We start from the raw sequence: 23,159 nt of genomic DNA on the forward strand, positions 1-23,159 counted from the left end.
AGTAAAGGAATAAATTAAAAAGTATTAATGATTAAATATTAGAATTTAATTAACTGTACAGTATTGAATATTTTATGAATAACAAAAAAAATTCTGTTTATAATTATTTGAGTATTAAAAAATTAAAATAATTTCTTAAATTAAATAAAATATTTCTAGCAACAGACAAAAATTTCAAATATGTATATAATGCAATCTATTAAAAATGCAATTTTGTGACTTATTAATTTATTATTTATCACAATTTATATTAATAATAATGTTAAGTTAACGCTTTCAGAATGTAACATGATGATGATTTTTCTTTTTCTGCTCATAAACAGCATTACTTAATTACCACCACCAACGAATGACCCTGTAAATAAAATATTTGATTAATTACAATAATAGTACTTTAACTTTTTTCCTAACAGTTATTGTGTATACAAACTACATTTGTTTATAGATTATTTATTTATTTTTTTTGAAGGGACGTCAGCATACTATTTATTTTTCTCTACTCAATCCATATATATAATATAATAAATATGATTTAGCAGAACAAATTTGTTTTATTTTTGATTTTACAATGAACAGACTTATTAAATATAAAATTAATATTATGCGTTTGTATGTTGATCTTTTTATGATATTTCAGTTTTTATGGAAGTTGAACATGTACAATTACAATTTATTGTTCAAGTTGTAAGTGATTATTATTTTATACTGAATGACAATATTAATTGTAAGTTGACATTCTATTAATATCTATAATAATATTAAAGTAAAATTTTGAAAACTCACCAATAATAAGAATCAAAAGGACTGCTACAATAACTCCCAAAAGAATCATCATCTAAAAATATATATATATATATATTTATAATACATGTATACAATATTAATTAAGTGCAAATATATTTTTAATACTACAAACTTTTAAATTTTTCCACCACATCTTTCTTTTAAGTTTTGTAGCATGTTGTTCAAATTGAGATGCACCTTGTTGCAATACATCTGTAATCAAATTATTTATGTTAAATTGATAGTTAATCATAATCAATAAAATATATTTTGAAACAGTGCATTTTAATAGATTAATTAAAAATTGATAATAATAAAACAAAAACATGACAGGTAGTAACTTGGCAAACATTTGAGGGTGTACCCCTTACCCGACACCACAATATTTGAGGATTAACATTCCTGCATACTTACTGTATTTTTAATAATGTAAGAGCAAAAAGAATGCGGAACACTTTGGGCAAACCAAAATATTGATCAAAAAAGATCAAATTAATAAATAGATATTGTTTGATAAAAATACTCGATACTTGGAAAACTTTTTGGCACTTATACTTTTATTGGAGAAGGGTGTGTCTAAAAATATGTATTTGCAGGAGTTAATAAATCATTTGTCATATCATTGATGGCAGTCATAAAATGTTTACTTTTTTGAAAATTGTATGCATTTTAATTAAAATTTGAATTATTTTTAGATTGTTTTGTTGGTGTACTAAAGATAATAGTTTTGTAATGGGTTAGGAGGCAATGATCATTTCAAAATTAAAGTAATTATTGTTAACCTATTAATATTTTATAATTTACAAAAATTATCTGAGAATAATAAAATTTTAAAATCCAATATTATACATAATTTATATTTAAGTAAAACTATTTTTTAGGATAGAAACTAATTGTTCAAATTTTGATAGATTTTTAAAAAAAGAAATTTTGTCACAATAGACTACTTAAGTGATATAAAAATTCTAAATAATTGAAAATAAGCTTCTTATATTGCGTACTTAAAAATAAATTTATTATTGAAAGAAAAATTAGAGGTATATAACCCCAGTAGATGATAGTAGATTTGTCCCAAATCATTTAAATTTGGCTTTCTAGGTATAAAATTATACAATAAAAATTTTACAAAATGTTTATAAAAATTAATAAACCTATAATAAATCTAATTTGCTTGCAGGTGAAAAATCCTAAAAGAATAATAATATATGTATTCTTAACTTTTATAGTTTGCATTTGTTCATGTCATGTTCTGTTGGTTACTTTTATTGATTGATTAAAAATAAATAAATTTATATACTTCAATTTTAACCTTATTATAAGTTATAACTATTAATTACTACTGTTTGGATGTTAACTATTAACATTAAGTAGGAAGAAAATTATAATATTTTTAATATTAGTATCCTTATTCCTTAGTGATCTTGTGTACTATGTTTTCTAAATAAGAACATGAATTTCAAAGTAAGATAAACATATTTAAAAAAAAGCTGTGTTAGCATCATTTAAATATTGAAAATACACTCAACTATAATTAAATCTCTAGCAACAAAAAATACAATTGAACTAATACTTCTAAATGGAAATAAACAATTAAAGTATTTAATTTAATTATATGTTATCTACACATGCATCTACTAAACAGACATTTCAATACTAATATTTATTTTTACATATATGAGTAGCCTATTAAAAAAAAAATTATACATTATTTAATGCAATTATGTATACTATAAATGCGTTCCACAAATGACACCACTTATTTAAAAACATAATTTATCTTTACTACAGGAAATAAAACTCTTTTATTAAAACTGCTATCTACTATTTATGGTTATTTAACCAAACTTACCTTCCTACTGAATAATTGTAAGCAAAAACAAAAATCAATTATATTTAAGTTTTATAGAGACATAATATATTAGTTATTTTTGAATATTTAAGCAGATTAATCATAAACAATATTTGTTTAATCAGGTTGTTGACAATGAGGCTACCTAAGCAAAGATAAGAAAGTGTTAGTGTATATTTATGTTTTTATGTATTACAATAATTACAAGAAATAGTATTTTTAAGTTAAATAATAAACAATTCATAATATTCCTAAGTACAAAGCTGAGTATTAATATAATTTTATTCTTTAATAATTATTTAATCATTTAAATAGTTGATTTCGTTTAGTAACTTCCTAAATTACCTAAACTTTGTTTTAAGGAATTGAATTAGTTTTAAATAAAAATATATTTTTTTTTTTTATTTATGGTATTAATTTAATTTTGTTTAAGTAAATTATAGATTTAAATTAAATTACATTTGCTATTAGAATAGATTATTTTAATTGTTTGTATAACAAAACAATTAATGTAACTTATTATCTAAATGTTTTGTTGCGTAAAATAAAGTTATTAAAATTTTTAATTAACTATAATTTAGTACCATAAAATAGTTAATATTTAATAACTTATACTTAGTAAAATCACATGTTTTTTTTATCAATTTAACTTTAAACAATTGGATATTCTTGGATAAAAGAGAATTATTAAAGATCTCCATTGTTATCTATTTGGTAAAAAATGTCATAGTTCTTATTACTAAAATAAAAAAAAAAACTAGTTATTACAGATTAATTAAAATGGAATTTAGTTTTTTTCATTTTTTTCCTGAAAATTAATAATTTTTGAATTCATACAAAACTCACAAACAATATACTTCCTTATTTTACCCAACTTTGAAATAATAACATAAATCATATAAGGTAATTAAGAACATAATTTTGTTAATTTTTTATTAAACTTAATGATTAAAATATTTATTTTATATTAAAAAATTATTTTAATTTATAATTTATGTACCTGCACGATTGTCTAATTCTGATAACTTTTGGTCTCGTTCTAATACCTTTTCAACATTGACTCTCATAATTCCAACGACCTTGAAATATTTATACATGATTAGATAACTAATAAATATAAAGCTGATAATGTACTCATACAGACATTTTAATTAAAAATAATACAATTTGCTCATACTAACCTCATCAACCTGAGCTTGAGACTCTTGAAGTTTTTTTTGAGAGTCTGTCGGTTTTTTGGTGCTCTGTCCTTTGTTATCAGCCATAGTGCCTGCAAGAGTTAATGGAACCAATATCAATGCTACAGAAATTTAGTAACTAAATGTCTAATAGGTATGTGATATACTTTTATATTTAATATTATGTATATATAACCGTCAGGGAGAATGTTTTTGCGACTGATGTTAATTGAAAAATAGAAAACGTAATGAATACTTTAATATGTAAACAAAGATTAGCAAACTGGTATCATCAGTATGTTAGTTGTGTTAATGAAATGTTTTTTACACCTGCACAAAAACCAATATTGTATATTTAGTACGTACAATTATTGAAAATCGTTTAAGACATACTAAACGGCAAAACGAAGCGCAGTGTTTAATATTCACTAAAGGTTGTCATAGTTTCTGGTTGACGAAAACTCAAAAATGACAGGTGCGCGTAGCGCTGGGATGTAATATCATCATATAAAATCGTAGTACTCACCAGAATTATAGATCTAATGGCCGGGTAGCTTATTTGGTATAATAAACGGCGCTGTACACGACTGGTCAAGGGCGGGACGTCGATGTCGAAAATTTGTGTCTGCCTAACGACAATGACTGTTTGTTTGTTGATCTCGACAATAATTATAAGACTGCCACAGTAACGAGAAAACGTCTACTCTAGTCGATGTTTTAATTCGTGTATCGTGATTTTTGACTGTTGAAAAAGATTAGTTAGGAAACGAAAGAACAATTATTTAACGAAAAGGAATGCAATGCAACAGATGACTGATGAATAGTGATTGGTGGTGATGCAATCATAAAGTGACGTCATAATGATTGATACGGTTCTAACACGGTGACGTTGTAAACACATTGTTGTAGTTTGAAACGTCTTTGGCACATGTCCAACGATTCAAGCGCGAAATAAACAATAATAAATTATTTCTACCCGCGTTTTCGTAATCGACGTTTTAATTTATTGTGTTATTAATAATTACTGGAATTCAAACATTTAAAATAGTCGATTGTTTAATATTTAATCAATCTATTAATTTATAATACTCGATTACCGGATTTTGATTGATAATGAATAAAATATAAAGTTATGAGTAGTGATTAGTGAATTATACCTAATTGAGTGTTTCAACTGGTAATATATTTTATTTTACTTTTACTATTAAAATATTTTACTTTAATTTGTTATTTTAACTTAGATTCGCCGTCAATTACTATTTAACTATCATATTAAATTGTTTTTTTAGTACTTAGAACCTTCCGATTTATGGTAACCATTTTTTTTAACGAATACCTACCTAACTACGATATTATATTTTAAATGAATATAACATTTTCAGTTTGACGAATTGCAATAATTTATATTTTATTTTAGAATATTTAATAAAAAATAATTTATTCCTATATGCTTTATTCTAGGACCTTCAAAATATATTTTTGTCAGCCCACACTAAACGCCACTCCAATTCGCTTCTTGCATGTATTATGTTTAACGCCTTAGTATGTTGATATTTAACAGCAGATATAACATGGACGATAATAAGAAATACAAATTATTTTTTTCTTTTTTTAGTTTTAAAATTTAAGTGTTAAAATAACTTCATAACTAACTTAATTTCTCAACAAATTATTGCAATTAAAATATCAATTTATAGGTTAATGTTCTCAACTTTGATTTACTAATTCAACTTATTTTTTTTTTCATCATTTACCTTGTTCCCCTAGGTTAAAATTTAGTATACTGTACAGCGTATTTACATTATTTTGATTTTTTTTTTTTTGCTAAAAGTTAATGAAATGACGGATTAAGAATTTTTCATTTATAATGTACATAATAATATATAATAGGTACATAATGTACAATATCATATGGGCGCACCTTAGATTAACGTACCTACAGACCGGATACGTATAAATTAATAACCACGCAAAATTTGAATCCAGTTAATCGCATGCAATCTTGTTAATAATATATCTCTTAAAAGTTTGAAGTCCGTATAATAGTGTAATTGCCACCGCTGCCCACTACTCATATCGCATATAGATTCGCAACACGCTGATATTCCTTGACTACCTACCTATTATGTAGTTAACCAGCTGTTGCATGAATTTATAACTTCGTTTGATTTTAATATAAAGATGTATTAAATAGTTAATTTTTAACTTAACTACAGTCTGCAGTTTCAGCTTATTATATTGGGTGATACCCCTACATTCAATAAATCTATTGTAGCAAAGACGTTTTCGTCAAACATTTTTTATGCGCTTTAACTATATTATATACTCTGAAATCTAAACAATAAATTAATTAAATGCGCAATTGCTTAGTATAGACTATAAACTATAGAGAATTTATTCGCGAATGGTAAATATATGCTCTTTAAATACATGTATTGATGGGTTTATTATAAATTTAAAAATCCATTTTGATGATATTTAAATTTAGTATAGGTAATTTACGTATGAATTTTTTCAGAGCTTTAGTGTAAGATATTAAAGTGTAACTTTTTCAAATAGATTCAAGATTTAAATAATTTTTTAGATTTTAAGTGGAGCGATGAATAATTTATTATTTTACAACGGTCTGTGTTCTTTTTTTGCCTGTCATCGCCCATAGGCAGTAAAAATGCTTTAATTTTTCAACTTTGAGGGTAATTTCTGGTAGGAAATTGGATCTTGTTGGTACTTAGAGAGGAGTAAAGTAAAAATATCTTAGTATTTTCAATATTATTGGGAAAAATAAATTAATGAAAAACGGGAATATTTACACAAAATCAGTACTCGATAAAATCGATTTTATTGTAATTTAATAAAAAATAACCGTAACTACTTGAAATTTTAATACAAGGTTCCTTAGAAGTTGTTCAGGTTGTGGTATATATAGCTTAATATTAATCTAAATATTTTGAAAATTACATTAAGTAAAAAATAAATTAGACGGTGAACAAAAGTTTCAAATTCCCATGATTCATGGGCTATGAATAATATTTTTGAATTACAACAAAATAATTAATTAATATTGTTAAAATTTGTTTAAATTTATAATTTTATTCAAATATATTTTTAATAAACATATAAAAAAAAATAATTGTGCTTATATTTATTTTAAATTTATCAACAGCTATGTTAACACATCATACGGACACTTTTATTAAATTTTCATGCTTTTTGGTCAAGTGATAAAATTGTTATGGACATATATAGAAAAAAAAATGTTAAATGTCTATAAATAGCTAAGAAAAGAATCAAAATATCTTAAAAATTGTATTATGTATATAAGATGGTAATATTATTTAATGAAAACTTCAAGTATCCATGGTTATTCATTTTTGAATTTTCTCTGTAAAAAACACAATTTTGTTGGTTTTGCTTAAAAATTTTCGTTTTTCCTTAATTTTATTTTTTTTACTGACACTTTTGAGATTTGCTTTCCTGCTAGGAAAGATGCTAAAGTAGAAAATCAAAACATTTTTTTTTGCTTTAAAAGGTGATAACAAATACATACACACATAAAAATCATTGTGATATATATATTTATTGCTACACTTTTGCAGAATCTAAAATGACTTTCAAGTTTAGTCACTATATGAAAATATTGAAAAATATAACTGATAAAATTCAAAATTAACGTAGACTATAGGCAAAGAATAAGGCATAGTGGTACATTTAAATAATAATGTAATTAAATATAATTAATTTTTTGCTATCATAAATTACTAAGCAAACGTAAAATTTTATGAAATTATCAAATTTTATTTGTATTTTGTTTTAGACTGCTTTTTTGAAAAATAATAATGATGAGGCTCGTAGAAACTAGTTAAGTTATCTGTTTATGTTATTGCATATTCTTTTAATTTTTCATGATAATGATTGTTCGTAGAAACAGATGTATTGTCGTAAAATTATGGCCAATGTTACAGATTTATACAAATATATAAGACAGACCACAGACATCATTGTAATTCATCAGACTTTATTGCAGTATATTATTTAATACTTAAAAGATTATTAATAGTAATATCAATGCGCAGGTCCTATCTCTGTGACCTTAAATGATTATTGTTGGTATAATTTGATATATTATATTTTCCGAATCGTATCGTAGTATAACATATTATCACTATATAAACAAAATAAACTAGTTTTTTTTTAAACATTTACTTATATTTTATACACATAAAAATGTTGTGTATTAGATGTTACCTATTGTGCTAATGTTCATCAATGCTGTTGGTTAAAAATACTAAGTATTTATTTTGATAATTTAACTTTTAAGGTAACAGCAGAATGAGTACTATAGATCAGAATGTGAAAATTATTGCTGATAAAATCACCACGCCCAAGAATAATGGTATGTAATTAAATTATATCATATTCTAAACTATTAAAATTTAAATATTTATTTCAGACAGCAATATAAACATTAAAACTATAATTAGTATAGATAAAAATAAAACTAATGATGATGGTCAAAATAAATTAATTGAAAACAATAGGTACGTATTATTACTAAATATGTTAGATTTATATAAATGATTATTCCACAAATTATGCATTTAAGATAATTACATTTTTCTGCAGGAATACGGAAAATAAAATCATAGTTGTTGAGTATGAAAAATATCCAGTTTCGAATCTTTTATGGAGAGATTTATATCCTCAAGTAGGTTTTAAATGTTCAATTCATTAGATTAAAAATATATATTGAAATAATTGTATTTATATTGTATAACTTAAGTTAATTTTTTAGGTGTTGGCTAGTTGTATATCTTTATTGATGGTTATCCAACCGGGAATACATTTAGCCTATTCAAATAATATGTTACATCATATACCATCAATAAATAAAGAACAATTTTCATGGATAAGTAATAACCATTTTATATTGAAATGTTAATATAAAAATTTTAAACATTGAATTTACGACTGTACGTAATATTATATATTTAACCTAATAGATATAACAAATAATAGTCAACACTTCAGCTAATCGTTAGATGCTAATAGTTAAAATATTATTTTTATTTGCATATGCTAAAATTATACTTATATCAAATATTCACTACCTAGATAAAAATATATTTTAGTAACAAAGTACAAAATAATGAAAATATTATTTTATCAGTAAATTATAAGTTATTCAAACTTAGAAATATTTTTATTATTAATAAAATTATTTATTTAAAAATAATGATCCAATCAAATAGGAAGTTATTATCATATTATCTACTTATTTAAATGTACTTATTTATAGGCAAAAGAAGTAGTGAATTTATTATGTATTATAATTTAAATTTTTAACATATTAAATTGTAATATTCTATAATTATAAATTCTACTATACTGTATAGAACCAAATCCATGAATTTTGAACATAGGTGTAATATTAATAAGAAATCTTTTCTAACGGAGGCTAAATAAATTCTTAAGATTGAAATTTACATTTCAATTGAGACAATAACTCTAATTTACCTAAAATTATCATTTGTTTATAATCAAAAGAAGAAATTATAAAAGGTAAATGTAATTTTTTATTATAAAAATATACATTTTCAAAATAAAAATAGTAAGAAATAAAAATATGATTAATACAACTAATAAAATATATTTAATATATATATATTATATATACATATATTATTATTATTATACATATATTTTTAATATGTAAATTTAACGTTATAAGTTTTTAAAAATAATACATTTATTTACAAGTACTTTTGCTAGAAAATAATTGTTAATAACGACTCTATATTAGAAGCATAAAATAATAAGATCAAAATTAAATTCAATTAAATACTATTTAAATTTAAAGTAGCAATAAATTGATTTTAATTGTATATATTGTATACATTCTATAAATCAACGATTAAAAATATAATTTATTGAAATTAATATTATTATTTTGTCGTTTTTTCGAGCGTCACAGTCATCGTCACGTTTATCGTTATTATTATTATAGTTATACATATTTTTTTTTAGAAAGTGACAGTGGTGATAAATCATAGACGGATTAAAGATAATTTAGTCTCCTGAAAATTTTTCCCTTCGAAAAATTTGACGTATACGGACAATAGTCTTCGTTATAATGTTATTTAAGAGATGAAAAATGTATTGCTATATTTCAAAACAGTTTGCTAAAAATAGATAGTTTATAATATCATTTATAACTGATCAAACAATCAAAATTCGTATCTAATCTTATCCTATTTAAAATACACTTGAACTGCTGACCTACCGTGTTTGTTGGTAACACTAAATAATATCTTAATTTCTATTTTTTATTAATGTATTATGCTGCAAAAAAAAAAATCTGTGAAATGTATCACATGAAAAAAAATTGGCTGGGGACCAATTGTCCGTTTACCATAGCTCACACCTACACCTTAAATAAAATATTTAATAATCCTTTAAATGTATTTATATAATATATATATGCTTTAAGATATGTTCAAGTATACTTAATTAAAGCGAAGTTTTGATGTTATTTATGAAAGCAAGTATTTCGGTTTTGTGTACACCCGTTGGAGCGTTCTTTGTCGGTCTGGTGATGGATAAGATTGGTCGGAAAAACTCGTGTCTCTTAACTTGCTTACCATTACTCGCGTCGTGGACAACAGTGACTATTTCGAGTTCAGATAACATCTATGCGTGTTATGCCTTTAGGCTTTTGGGCGGGATCGGTGCAGGTATACAAATGTACAAAATTCGTAAAGTAATTACTAATTACATTTATGTTATAATACATGTTTATTTTTAACAAATCGATCAGGGATGACTACAGTGGGCTTAGTGTACGTATCGGAAATCAGTCACCCGTCGTACAAGCAGGTATTGTTGTCTCTTAATAGTGTTTTCTTTTCTGGTGGCATACTGCTCTCAACTTGTTTGGCGGATCTGGAATGGAAAGTCATAAACTTATCTTTCGTCATCTTCACAATAGTCAACATGGCGCTCATAATAATTTATTTGCCAGAAAGTCCGATCTGGATTCTGAAGTTTAAAAGTTCCGAGCACGTTGATAAAGCTAAAATGGCGGTGAAACATATTTATCCGAACGATAATCAGGTGAGTCATACAATTATATTAATCTTGCATTAAATACTGCCCTATTATTCGATATTCAATTTGCCGTTTTCAAATATTGTTATTGTTAATGTAGTTATATAAAATTCTAATTAGTTTCCGATATCTTACTATGGTTGTCCAGATTGGTTGCCACTGTGATTTTTTAATAATATAAACTTTATTATATACATATGTACGTGACGTATAGATATCTAGTTTACAATTTATGAAATTGTCTCTGATATAATTCATAAAAAGTAAAATAACTATATTTCTTTAAAACGAATTCAAAACTGGTGAAATGTGTAAGAAAAATTTTTTCTAAGATTAAAAAAGTAGAAACAAAGTAAAAAGTTTATTCTTTGTAATTCTTCTGTACATAAGAAAATATTTTTCGATTTCGTAATCATATATTCATAAATTAAATATTTAACTGCTTATTCAAAATAAGAAAAAATAAATTAAACATTTAAATAAAAATAAAAAGCCTTAAAAAAATGTATGATGATAAAAATTGTACAAAATATGACTTGTTATTTAAAAATATTATGTTGGTAGTAAACAATTGGTTCTTAAGTTCTTGCTTTCTCCGGTCTCACACCCTTCTAAGTACTAACTGAATTAGTTTCCGCTGTTCGCATTTACTTTCTTTCATAGTTTCACACGTGAGTCGAATTGATTTATGATTCGTATTAGTGGTGTAGTTATAATTTTCTTCTGGAGAGGGGACACATCATAGTCAAAGTTGCAGGAAGATAGGCTTATTAAAAAAAAAAAAAAAAAAATTAAAAAGCGTAAAATATATATATATATAAAAAAAAAAGAAGATTTGTTTGCAATTATTTGGTAGAATTTCGAAGTAGATTTGACAAAATTTCGCAAGGGGGGTAATTCCATAAAGTATACCGTCCGGCAAGACCGCTGTAAGTAAGCAGAAACCAATTCATCGCCGTACTCAAAAATAAACGACACGCGTTTCACACAGGTGTTCGAAGCCGAGTGGAGGCGCTTGAAATCGGCGTCGGACGACACTGCAGACCCGGACGTCCATCAACGGTCGTTCGTCCAGTCCCTTCGGTCCGATCCCGCGGCGTACAAGCCGATGGTCATACTGACCGTGCTACTGCTCCTCCAGCAACTGTCCGGCGCCTACTCGGCTATATCGTACGCGCTTCCCATACTCAAGTCGGTGGTGCCCGCCGCTTATCCGCCGGCCATTGTGATTCAATCGCTGGCCGCACTAGGCGTCGTCAGGTTCGCGTCCGGCTTGCTGGCGTGCGCGCTGTCGTTGCGCGTGGGCCGAAAACCGATGCTGGTGTTCTCGTGCGTGGCCATGGCGCTGTCGTCCGTCCTGGTGGCGGCCACCCACTATAGCCGGGACACGTCCACCGTACCGTGGCCGCTTTTCGGCGTCATGCTGTTCGTGTTCAGCAGTTCCGTCGGCGTGCTCGTGTTCCCGTGGACGATGATCTGCGAACTCCTGTCCACGCCCGTCCGAGCGGTCGGCGGCTGCATACTGGTGTCGTACGCTTACCTGATCATGTTCGCCACGTTCAAGGTGTTCCCGTACATGTTTGCCGTCGTCTCCGTGCCGAACCTGTTCCTTGTGTTCGGCGTTGTGTCCACGTCCATGGCCGTATACGTGCACTTCGTCGTGCCTGAGACGTTGGGCAAGAGCTTTCGAGAAATAGAGGACTACTTCTCGCGATCGAGCAAACCGCCGCAAAGCTCATTCGCAGCAAAGCGATAACATAATATTGTACACGCTCCCTGAGTCCTACGTTCGGTGAACGTTTGAAACCGCAATCCACCCCTCCTCGTCCGCACTGTGGATGGAGTTATGAGACGGCGAACTCACTTGTAATCACTAAAGGTACTTTCATAGAGTTTTGTATACGTTTTTCTCTCTATCTCCACAATCTCAATCTCACTCTCTCTCTCTCTATGAATATATATGTGTGTTTACAATCAATAAACAGTTTATAGTTTAGATAATTATTCTAGCAAACATTAATTGTTCTAATTCTTGCCCTTGCATTTTAACTTAAAAACATGTATACGTATACCTAGATTAAAATATTTCCTAATATTATTATTATTATATTTTTAGATATTTTTTATAAACATCGTTGTCATAATATAATACACTGAATATGTTTTTAAAATTAATTAATATATATATATATATATTCATAAATTTAATAAATGTTTTGATGAAAAAAAAATTGATTCTTGCAGCAATTAATTTATGTGAAATTCTTAAAATCAATAAAATTGATTTTTACGGTATTAGAAATTTTAAACTGTACAAAATATATACATTTAAATGATAATGTAATTTTAGAGTCCTTGATATTAAAATAATATGACTTTGTGTTCTGTGAACTTTCGACCAAATAATTATTGCCCATGGTTTCAAATTCAATATTTTGAAAAAAGTTGTCCCAAAGGTTATGTTCGGTTATTATAGGTTATAAAAATGTATTTAGCATAGCCCAGAGAGCACCAAGAGGAAGCAACTTTTATTACTCAATACAAAAATGTTTTGTGTTTGTGTTGATATATATTACTTGATTGCTACTTATCACTTGATAGTTACTTATTAATTGTATATGAAAATAATGCAATTATTTTTAGGTAAAAAGTGGAAACTATTTTATCATATTTAATCGAAAAGAGGAAGGTCATTTTTGTGCGAAAAAATTTGCGCCCTTCTGAGGTGCCCTAGAACAAAGTACTAAAATACTTTTGTTCTACTCGTTAACACGAGTCTATTACACACCCGCTATAGGTATTTTCGATACCTGGTATCTATTTTATTTTGTAATTAAAAATCAAATAACCATTAACCACAATATTAATATTATTGCATACGAATAATTTGATCCTGTGATAATTTATTAATAATATAGTTCGGTATGCAATCTATTAATGGCATATGAAATTATGAAAACAAACGTTAATCAATACGCACAATCATAATTCTAATTTTTAAGTGTCATATTGTTATTGTTCACGTCGTTATATGTATAGTTAATTCATTTAGGTAAAATAATAATACGTAATATGTTTACTAATTGTTAATTCTCGTTTCAAGTGTAGATGGGCTAAATATGTATGATAAATAATAAACTGTTTTTATACAAATTATCGTGTTCTAATACAATTAATTTATTGGATATACAATAACTATTTGAATTTTGGATTCTATTTACGCGTAGATTAGATTATAACAATAATAGTGTTAGGTAACTAATAAACTAATAATCCTAATCATCAAAATTTTCGTTGCCTATATCGTATTTTATAAAAAAACCTTTATCTATTGATATTTTTGGACTAAGCTACTTTGAAGTATTTGTATTGTCTAATCTCTTTTATAATATTAAATTTGTATTTTATTTCATTAAAAGTTCTATTACTTTGTTTCGTACGCTTACATATATAATAGGTACCTACATTTACTTACTAATAGTACATGTGTTTTTTATATGTAACGTATTACAAGTAACCTTGGTGTACCGAAATTTAATTTTGAACAAATTGTATTTGATTAGGCAATACAATAAGGTATTTTAGGTATTTATACCTAATAATGATTATTGGGTTATAATATTATAATATTAATTAATGTTCATTGCTGTTCGCATACTATTCAGCACTCACATCTAGAAGTTGGTTATTTCGTATACTTACCCGAGTACTTATTGTCCATAATGTATATTTGTGGTCTTGTGGATAACAACAAAGATTTTCGTTAATCAGGTAAGGTCTAATATTATGACGTGATTGCTTAATATTTTAGATAACGTTTTAGTTATATTCCGTTTTTAAACAATACATACCATCGTAATATATCAAATTAAATCCATGCACGTATAATTAAAACGATGAGATAAGAAGTTGCTATATATCAAAGTACGCTAAAAAAGAATCGAATTCGTACATTGGATTAATGCGTATACATTTATACGTTATAACATGATGATACAACACATATTTATGGTTCATTCATTATATTATATACAATGGCGTATAGAACGTTTACTACACCACTTATTTCCAGAAATTCATTCGTCTGGAAAAATCAGCGAACCCTATCGAATGGAATACAGTAAGTAAAAAAAAAAATACTGTAAAATACACACTATAATAACATGATATTATGATTAAATTATTATTATACTAGCTATATATATTTATATTTGCTCATTATTAATTTTGTGCATTTTAAAACTTCAATTTTAATTATTTTACGAATAATCAAAATACATTATATAAAATAACCTCAGTAATTATTGATTTACATAAATTAATTGCTTTCTTTTAATAGATTCATTATGTTTTGTATTGATTCTTAATTTAGATCTTTGTATAATTTACTTATAAATTATGACCTATAATTTTATTATTTTCTACCATTTAACTATTTCTTAAATATTTTTATTTTTGTCCTTAAAATAGATTCAAATCAAAATCAAATGATACCATATGCCTCATCGAACAAACTGTCACGAAAAAGTTGTCTATGGGAGATCTTTTCCCTCAGGTTAATATGACTTAAACATCATTTCGAAATTATCGATTATTGGTTCTCGATACCATATTAAAACTACGCTGTCAAATTTAATAAAATCAAAAAATACATAATATACTTAAAAAAAGATTAAAAACGTTTTTTTTTAATATTGGAATGATGTACATTAATTGTATTTCTACCTAGATATTATCAAGTATAGTTGCTTTTTTGTTGGTCACTCAGCCTGGAATCAATATGGTTTATTCGAACATATTTCTGAATCACTATGAATTTACTGATGTTTCAGAGTTGTCTTGGTTAAGTAAGTATAAATTAAAATATGCCTTAATTATCGAATTATGAAAATACCCAATTAATAGTACATTTTTCGATTGGCGATGAGTTGTTATAGATAGATTTAAATTTAAATTAATAACACTCAATAATATACTTACCTATACTATATTATTATTACTGTCTTGTGTTTAGATTAGACTTTACATAAATTTATTAATCGCTGAAAATGATAATTGTGTTTAGTAAATGGTATTAGTTATGGGTAGTGGTATTTTTGGTATATTGTGATTAATTAGTTACTAAAAATACCGTTTAAACCGGTAATAGACAAAATATGGTATCAATATGTTCTGAAAATTCACTAGCTTTAGATCCATGTATACTAATGTATCACTTGAGCCATTGATCTCTATAAATTAATCTATGCGATGTCAACTGCAGTTCCTATTAACGATTACACAATAGTCCATTATTATTTATTACATATAACATTATAACGAGAGTATGGATGCGTTTTTAGCTAGCATTCTAGTATTGTGTACACCAATCGGAGCGATCGCGATTGGCATCATAATGGACCGGATAGGCAGAAAAAACGCGTTTTTACTCACGACCGTGCCGCTCTTGATATCGTGGTCGATCGCTTCGGTAGCTCGACCTGAAAACATGAGTTTGATCTACGCGTGTCGATTTTTCGCTGGTATTGGCGGAGGTAAGACTTGATAACTTATAACTTATAAGATACATATGGATATAAAGTCGATTTCTTGTGATAGACCTCATTAAAATAAATAATAGTAGATAAGTACCCAGGTGGTACAGTTCGCATACTTGGTATATACTGTATAGTGTATTAATATGTACAGATGAACTGTTTTCGATTTACAGGCATGACGTCCATGGTCGTCGTTTACGTCTCGGAAATAGCTCACTCTTCATATAGACAAGTGTTGTTGTCGCTGAACAGTGTATTTTTTTCGGTCGGCGTACTGTTCGCAACTATGGTTGGATCGCTGTTCCAGTGGCAGACAGTCAACGTTATATTTTTCATATTCACGGCCGTCACAACAGTACTTCTAGTCATCTTTCTACCGGAGAGTCCGGTTTGGTTAGCTAAGTTCCGGACCAATCGTATGTACGACGCCAGAAATTCGATGAGAAGAATATATCCAAAAAACAATCAAGTTCGTTTGACAATTTTGACAAATTCTCTTAATCTGTCTTATTTATTAAATTAAGTATTTCCATAGATTTTTAAAAACTTAAACTTAAAACATGCTGGAGATATCAATATGGTATCTACTGCTAATATGTAAAAGTGCAACTCTGATGTTATTAATAAATATTATATGTGTTAGGACGTTAGGTACCGACGTATCGGTAAAAGAGCCAGAGGATAACAGTCCTTCTAATTTTTGGCTCAATTAAAAATATTCCCTAAGATAAATTTACATATATTTAAATATCTATCTTAAGAAGACGAGAGTATATTATAATTTGTAATTTGTATCAATATTTTTTTTTAAGGAAAAATATCCCGCCAATTTCCCCGTATATGGGATAAAATAATACAAACATATGTTCACAATACTATTTTTAAATTTAAACATTTTTTAATATTTTAATTCGTATTTATTAATACCTAAGTGTTTAAGATTTTTCTGAATATTTATTGTTAAATAGCAGGAGTACCAACGGGATTGTGTCATTTTACTTCACATGACTTGTCCTCGTAGACTAATAATATTTTTAACCAAAAGCTGCACAACTGAAAATTACATACATTTTGAATATAGTTAAAAAAAAACTAAATAATGAATGTTGGCACTTGGCACATTAAGGTACATTGTTAAACTGATTAATTAATAAATGGGGTTAATTATTATTACCTTAAAATTGATAAGTTATACTTTCTTACAAAGCAAGTCGCCGACAGACGAAATCAAAAATAAATTTCGTTTATAATATATAATTCATTTATTAATTACTGATTACTTATCAAAAAACCATATAATTTACCTTGATAAAATATTTAAAAGTAGAATATATCAATAAAAATAAAAAATATATTAATACCTATATTTTATTAATATCAAAACTCTGGAGAAAAGGAGAAAATAGGTTATTATCCCAATTTATATAATGTACTTCAATGTTTTCTTATGATTTTTTGTGAGTTTGGTATTTGTTTATTAAAATATTACTTATACGTAATTTTTTTAGGTATATTATATAATAATAACATATCATATTTATTTTATGCAGTTCAATAATCTTGAAATCTACATTACGTATAACGTTTATGATGTTCAAGGTACAGACACGTGCTACGCGAATGCGTGATAAGACCAATTTGTTTTGAAACCTTTTTTTTATTATAAATTATAATAAATATTAAATAAATTAATAGCATATACTTACCTATTTTCATTGATTCTATAATCAATGCTATTATCAATAAAATTATTCGATCCATTTTTTTAACTTTGGAAGAATAAAGAATAACATTAATTGTATGGTGATATTTAATAGTATATTTATATTATAACTAATATATTATTGTACATAATTTGTACTTATCAACTATGTAAATAATAGTATAAAAATAGTTTTGAATTTTCATTGCATCTATTATAATTTACAATATAAAAATTATAATTTTTACAACACACTCAAAAAACGTCCATGATGTGTATATGTGTATGATAAACACTGTTTAATAGGTAGGTACATATTAATAATTAGACATTTATATATACCCAAAAACACTCGATTCGGATGAAATTAATTAATTTAACATTAATTAGTAATTACTATAGCTTAAATTTAAATTATGCATAAAATACATTAAGAATGAACTATAGTTTACTCATCTAGGCAAATTGTTAAAACAGTTGAGACGTGTATGTGTATATAGAAATACTATCTTGACAATTTAAAGCCGACTAAAAAGTAATATTTATTTTATTTTTTAACAAGACTTATAACTAATAAATTATATACAATCAGTAACATATGTATTTTTTATTATTAATTAAACGGCTTTAAACTCGACACGCAAAATCATAAATAATTGACCAGCAAATGTATCATATTTATTTCAAAACTATAAACGATAGCTCAAATTTGTATAAAATACAGGATTGGTGCGCAAAATTAAATCTAAACAATGCACTAAATCTAATCATTTTAATGTACTTTCTGATTTTCAAAAAAAAAAAAATAATAATAATAATAGTTGAGATTTTCAGATGATAAATAAATCATTAGTTTTTTAAAATTTAAATCTCGAAAAATTCTTTTTCGGGTTCCATTGAAATTACGTATAGGTGAAAAATTTTTGCGGACGCTTTTTGGACTACAGGTTAATGGTCATATTTTGTTACTGCGCAGGTGTTTACTGAGGAGCTGGACTGTCTGTACTTCGCGGCGAAGACGACGACGACTGCGGATGAAACGGCGGTGCATGCACAACCGTCGCACTGCAGCAGCTGCGGACGAGCTAATCGACAACGGAAGCGGAAGTGGAGCGGCTGGTGGCATTCACCGCAGCCGCCGACCGTGATGCGGCCGGTGCGCGTGCTGGCCACCGTGTTCCTGTTACAGCAGCTAAGTGGCTGTTACCCAGTGATATTCTACGCCGTGCCGGTCATGCGGTCGGTGGCCGGCAACGCGGCCGTCGGCGGACCGTACTCGGACATGGACGTGATGGTGGCGCTAGGCGCTGTCCGGCTGCTGACCAGCGTGGTGGCGTGCGTGCTGTCCGCGCACATCGGCCGCCGGCCTCTGCTCATAGCGTCGTCGTTGGCCATGGCATGCTCGGCCGCCCTGGTGGCACTGACCTGTGGCCCGGAGGCCGCGCCGGTGTGGCCGCTGATCGGCGTCGCCGTGTTCGCGTGCAGCGGCTCGGCCGGCGTGCTCGTGTTTCCGTGGACGCTGATCGGCGAACTGTTGCCCGTCTCGGTCCGGGCAGCGGCCGGCGCCGCGATCGTGGCGTACGCGTACACGCTCATGTTTGTCGTGCTCAAAGCGTTCCCGTACGCGGTGGCCGACGGCGGCGACGGCAGTGGACGTCCCGTGGCCACGACGTTCGCCGCGTTCGCCGCCGCGTCGCTGGCCATGGCCGTGTATGTGTACGCCCGTCTGCCCGAGACGATGGGCAAACGGTTCGACGAGATCGAAGCACACTTCGCCGACGACAGCGACAACGACGACGTTGACGACGACGACCACCACCTGGCCGTCACTATCAATCACGACGCTTGCTCCTAGACGACTTATTTTCGACGCCGCCGTGATATCGGCGGCATAACGCATGTAACTAATATAATAATAATATATAATTATATATATAATATAATACCTACGCCGCCGTGTCCCGTTACTGTGAGACGGGCAATAATCGTTACTTAACTGCAGCAGTTACTATAATATTACGTGTATTATACGCACTTACTATAATATATTATGTATGTAATATAGACTGGACGGCGAGCGGGTTAGAAGAATGAGAATATCGTGTTATATACAATATTGAATCGGTTTGCCGACATTTGACCGGAAATAATGTTCGTTTTGTAGGAAAAATATTTTCTATCTCTAGTTTTCGCATTGTTAAAATATTTTGATTTTGTAATTTTTTTCACCTCAAACTGTTATGTCCGTGAAAACTGTAAATGCCAACGACAGTCAGCAATTTCACTCGGAATGGTAACGAAATCAATGATTTTATTAATATATGTGTGTGTGTGTATTGCATTCATATCGAGTAATTGTGCGTTCGCAAAATGGACAAAGTTTATAACCATTTAGCAAAATGGAAACGCTTTTTTTCCACTTCGCGTAGGTTACATGTACTTATCGAACAACTGGCGAACTCGCGTTGGTATCTCCAGTACAGAAACTATTTTGTTACCTATATGAAAGTTGTTAATTACCTATAGTATCATAGTTGTTTGTTCATAATAAAATTACACGATTATTTCAACTAAATGGAAGCGTTTATCATTTAACTATACCTACATTTAAAGTTGGAGACTATGTGGTGATCATTCCAGTTCCTAAGGTGGATAAACGTCGTTGGATTCGGCGAAAATCATTGGAGTAGTGGTTAATTAAAAAACTGATATGAACCAATTGGGAACTGAACATACGTAGAATTATTAAAGGTTGGCATGATACGTTAAGTGTTTGTCCATAAGACGGAACTATTTCCGTTATGTGTAGTTTAGGTATCCATTTCGTAAAATTTTGTCCAGATAGCGGAATTACGCGAAGTGGAAAAAAAGAGTTTCTATTTCGCGAAACGTACAATTATGAGATATGAATGTGATATAATATATATATTCAATATGGTAGTGTGACATAATCCCTTTTGCTAGCTGCACCATTTGATTTATACACCCGAATGACACGATGAAATTGTGTCGTAAAATATATTGTGAGCACTTCGTTTCGTACCTTTTGTTGAATGGTGTTGTGACGAAGGATCGAAAGTGCGTTCGCTTCCACGTGGTTGCAGAAGAAATGAGGTCGATAGAATATAATATACTATTTCTATGGTGTATAATATGGTTTACAATTACGATTGTTATGAAATTAAAAGTGCACTTTTTTTTTTATTTGCTTATAATCGCAGTTCGTCTTTTTTTTCTTTGTATTTTTAATTTATTATAATTTTATAGTATGACTTAAAAACTATAATTTGTAAATCAGAAACTTAAAAAAAGACAACATTTATCGAGCGGTTTTCACTGTAGCGAACGCTGGAAAACTATACGATACACTTTGCAAGAAAAATGTAAATACCGTCATTTTTTATTATATTATCATTTATAAGTATTCCAACTGCATCACTATGTTTAATACTGACAGCACAATTATTTATAGCAGAAAATTTTTCAAATACCCAAAAAACGGGAACAACAAAATAGTTCCACGTAAAATATTCATGCATATTCAATGATCCTATATTATAGTAAAATTGAATAGTATTTATTAGAGTTCATAAGTTGTGGTAGACTCGGCAGGATAACGAATTAGGCTTATAGGTATATGCATAATACGTCATGAATAAGTTTAAAGGTAAACCAGTGGCGTATTAACGGTTTGCATGGTTTGGTGAGGAGGGGCGGAAAATTTGTTTTATAGAGGAGGTTTAATTTTGGATAGACTCGTTACACTGCAATAGTGCTATAATGGGTGCACAACATTTAAGATTATTCTGCGAACATTATTTTATGGAAATACAATTTTTCATACAAAGTTATGTCTTACAAAATACGTTCATACAACACTGAAAACATTTTTAAATTTTCCTGAAATTTCGCGGGGGGCTGAAGCCTCTCGGCCTCATAACCCCTTGGTTACGCCACAGATCCATATACTATATTAAACTCATGAGGAACATTTTCATAATAATAATTATGTATTTATATATATTATATATTTTAATATCATAATACTGAAATATTTAATAATATATATGCACACATGTCATACGTTATATAAGTGTATAATAATATTATATTCTATACAAATTTAGTAGACGCCACAAAAAAAGTTTTCTACTTAATAAAATCGTATATGTGTAATATGTTATTATTATAATTTCATTTTATAAATAATATTACATCCGGAACACGTAATACATTCCCGTTTAACACTCCGGTTATGCGTAGTATACCTAAATTATATACGAGCATATAATATCTTTTGTTCATTAAACATTTTTGTAAACAAAATTTTTACAAACTAATAATAATATTATTTATTTATTTTTTTTTATAAATACCTAGGTAATATCTAATATACGCACGTTGCGCAATTAAATTGGTGTTGTTTGTATATTTCAAATATTATTATTATTACAATAAAAAATCTATACGCATTAAATATTGGAAAATGTAAGAACAAATTTCCAAATCACTAAGCTTGACATTTAGACAATATTGGTCGACGATGGAGATAAATTTAATAATATATAACAAAAATTTTACTTTTCTAATTACATAATAAATGTTATGTTTTAATAATAATTACTTTAACACTGTGGGAGATAAAATATATTATATATATACCCTTATAAATTTCTATTATCATTTCGACATTGATACAACAATTATAATTAATTTCAAGAGGTGTTAATATAATGTTTTTATGTAATAGGTAGTCAAATAGACACAAATTGCATTGTCTTATGTTAAACGTATGATTATAATAACAAACTTTTCCGATATCAGTTATTTTTGTCGATACGTCATCGGTTTACAATAAATTAAATAGTTAATTATACTGAGTATTACTTGACTTATTGAAAAAAGGTTTAAGTCCATAAATATTAACATCATTGTTTTTCGGTTTCAAAACTTAAAAATCATCGAGCTAGGTAACAATAATTACAAAATTTATCAGTATTATAATG

General features: G+C 28.3%; 3 protein-coding genes across 6 annotated transcripts; 2 read left to right on the top strand and 1 right to left on the bottom strand.

Annotated features, from left to right (window-relative positions):
* Positions 1-199: 199 nt before the first annotated feature.
* LOC112597336 (vesicle-associated membrane protein 2-like) lies at positions 200-4,635 on the bottom strand. Its single transcript, XM_025343343.1, has 6 exons — positions 4,337-4,635; positions 3,814-3,902; positions 3,633-3,711; positions 917-996; positions 784-835; positions 200-355 (listed from the first exon to the last, which is right to left on the bottom strand). The coding sequence occupies exons 2-6, from the start codon at positions 3,895-3,897 to the stop codon at positions 330-332; spliced, it is 321 nt and encodes a 106-aa protein (XP_025199128.1). The 5' UTR covers positions 3,898-3,902; positions 4,337-4,635; the 3' UTR covers positions 200-329.
* On the top strand, positions 3,879-12,986 carry LOC112597335 (facilitated trehalose transporter Tret1-like). 3 transcript variants are annotated; one of them, XM_025343339.1, is made up of 8 exons: positions 3,879-3,964; positions 8,129-8,203; positions 8,261-8,348; positions 8,434-8,515; positions 8,603-8,720; positions 10,350-10,541; positions 10,625-10,920; positions 11,906-12,986. In XM_025343339.1, exons 2-8 carry the CDS (start codon positions 8,140-8,142, stop codon positions 12,668-12,670), a joined length of 1,605 nt encoding a protein of 534 aa, XP_025199124.1. In that variant the 5' UTR covers positions 3,879-3,964; positions 8,129-8,139; the 3' UTR covers positions 12,671-12,986. The 3 variants fall into 3 exon arrangements, with proteins under 3 accessions (XP_025199124.1, XP_025199127.1, XP_025199125.1); XM_025343342.1 differs by lacking the exon at positions 3,879-3,964 and adding an exon at positions 4,886-4,987; XM_025343340.1 differs by lacking the exon at positions 3,879-3,964 and having other exon boundaries at positions 7,994-8,203.
* A 1,573-nt stretch (positions 12,987-14,559) lies between these two features.
* Positions 14,560-21,357, top strand: LOC112597338 (sugar transporter ERD6-like 7). 2 transcript variants are annotated; one of them, XM_025343346.1, is made up of 7 exons: positions 14,560-14,685; positions 14,738-15,034; positions 15,385-15,469; positions 15,644-15,761; positions 16,257-16,448; positions 16,625-16,920; positions 19,130-21,357. In XM_025343346.1, the coding sequence occupies exons 2-7, from the start codon at positions 14,949-14,951 to the stop codon at positions 20,006-20,008; spliced, it is 1,656 nt and encodes a 551-aa protein (XP_025199131.1). In that variant the 5' UTR covers positions 14,560-14,685; positions 14,738-14,948; the 3' UTR covers positions 20,009-21,357. The 2 variants fall into 2 exon arrangements, with proteins under 2 accessions (XP_025199131.1, XP_025199130.1); XM_025343345.1 differs by having other exon boundaries at positions 14,560-15,034.
* Positions 21,358-23,159: the final 1,802 nt, after the last annotated feature.

Source organism: Melanaphis sacchari, unplaced genomic scaffold (genome assembly GCF_002803265.2).
Source record: "Melanaphis sacchari strain LSU unplaced genomic scaffold, SCAv2.0 Contig40_pilon_pilon, whole genome shotgun sequence".
In the NCBI taxonomy this organism is placed as follows: Eukaryota; Metazoa; Arthropoda; class Insecta; order Hemiptera; family Aphididae; genus Melanaphis; species Melanaphis sacchari.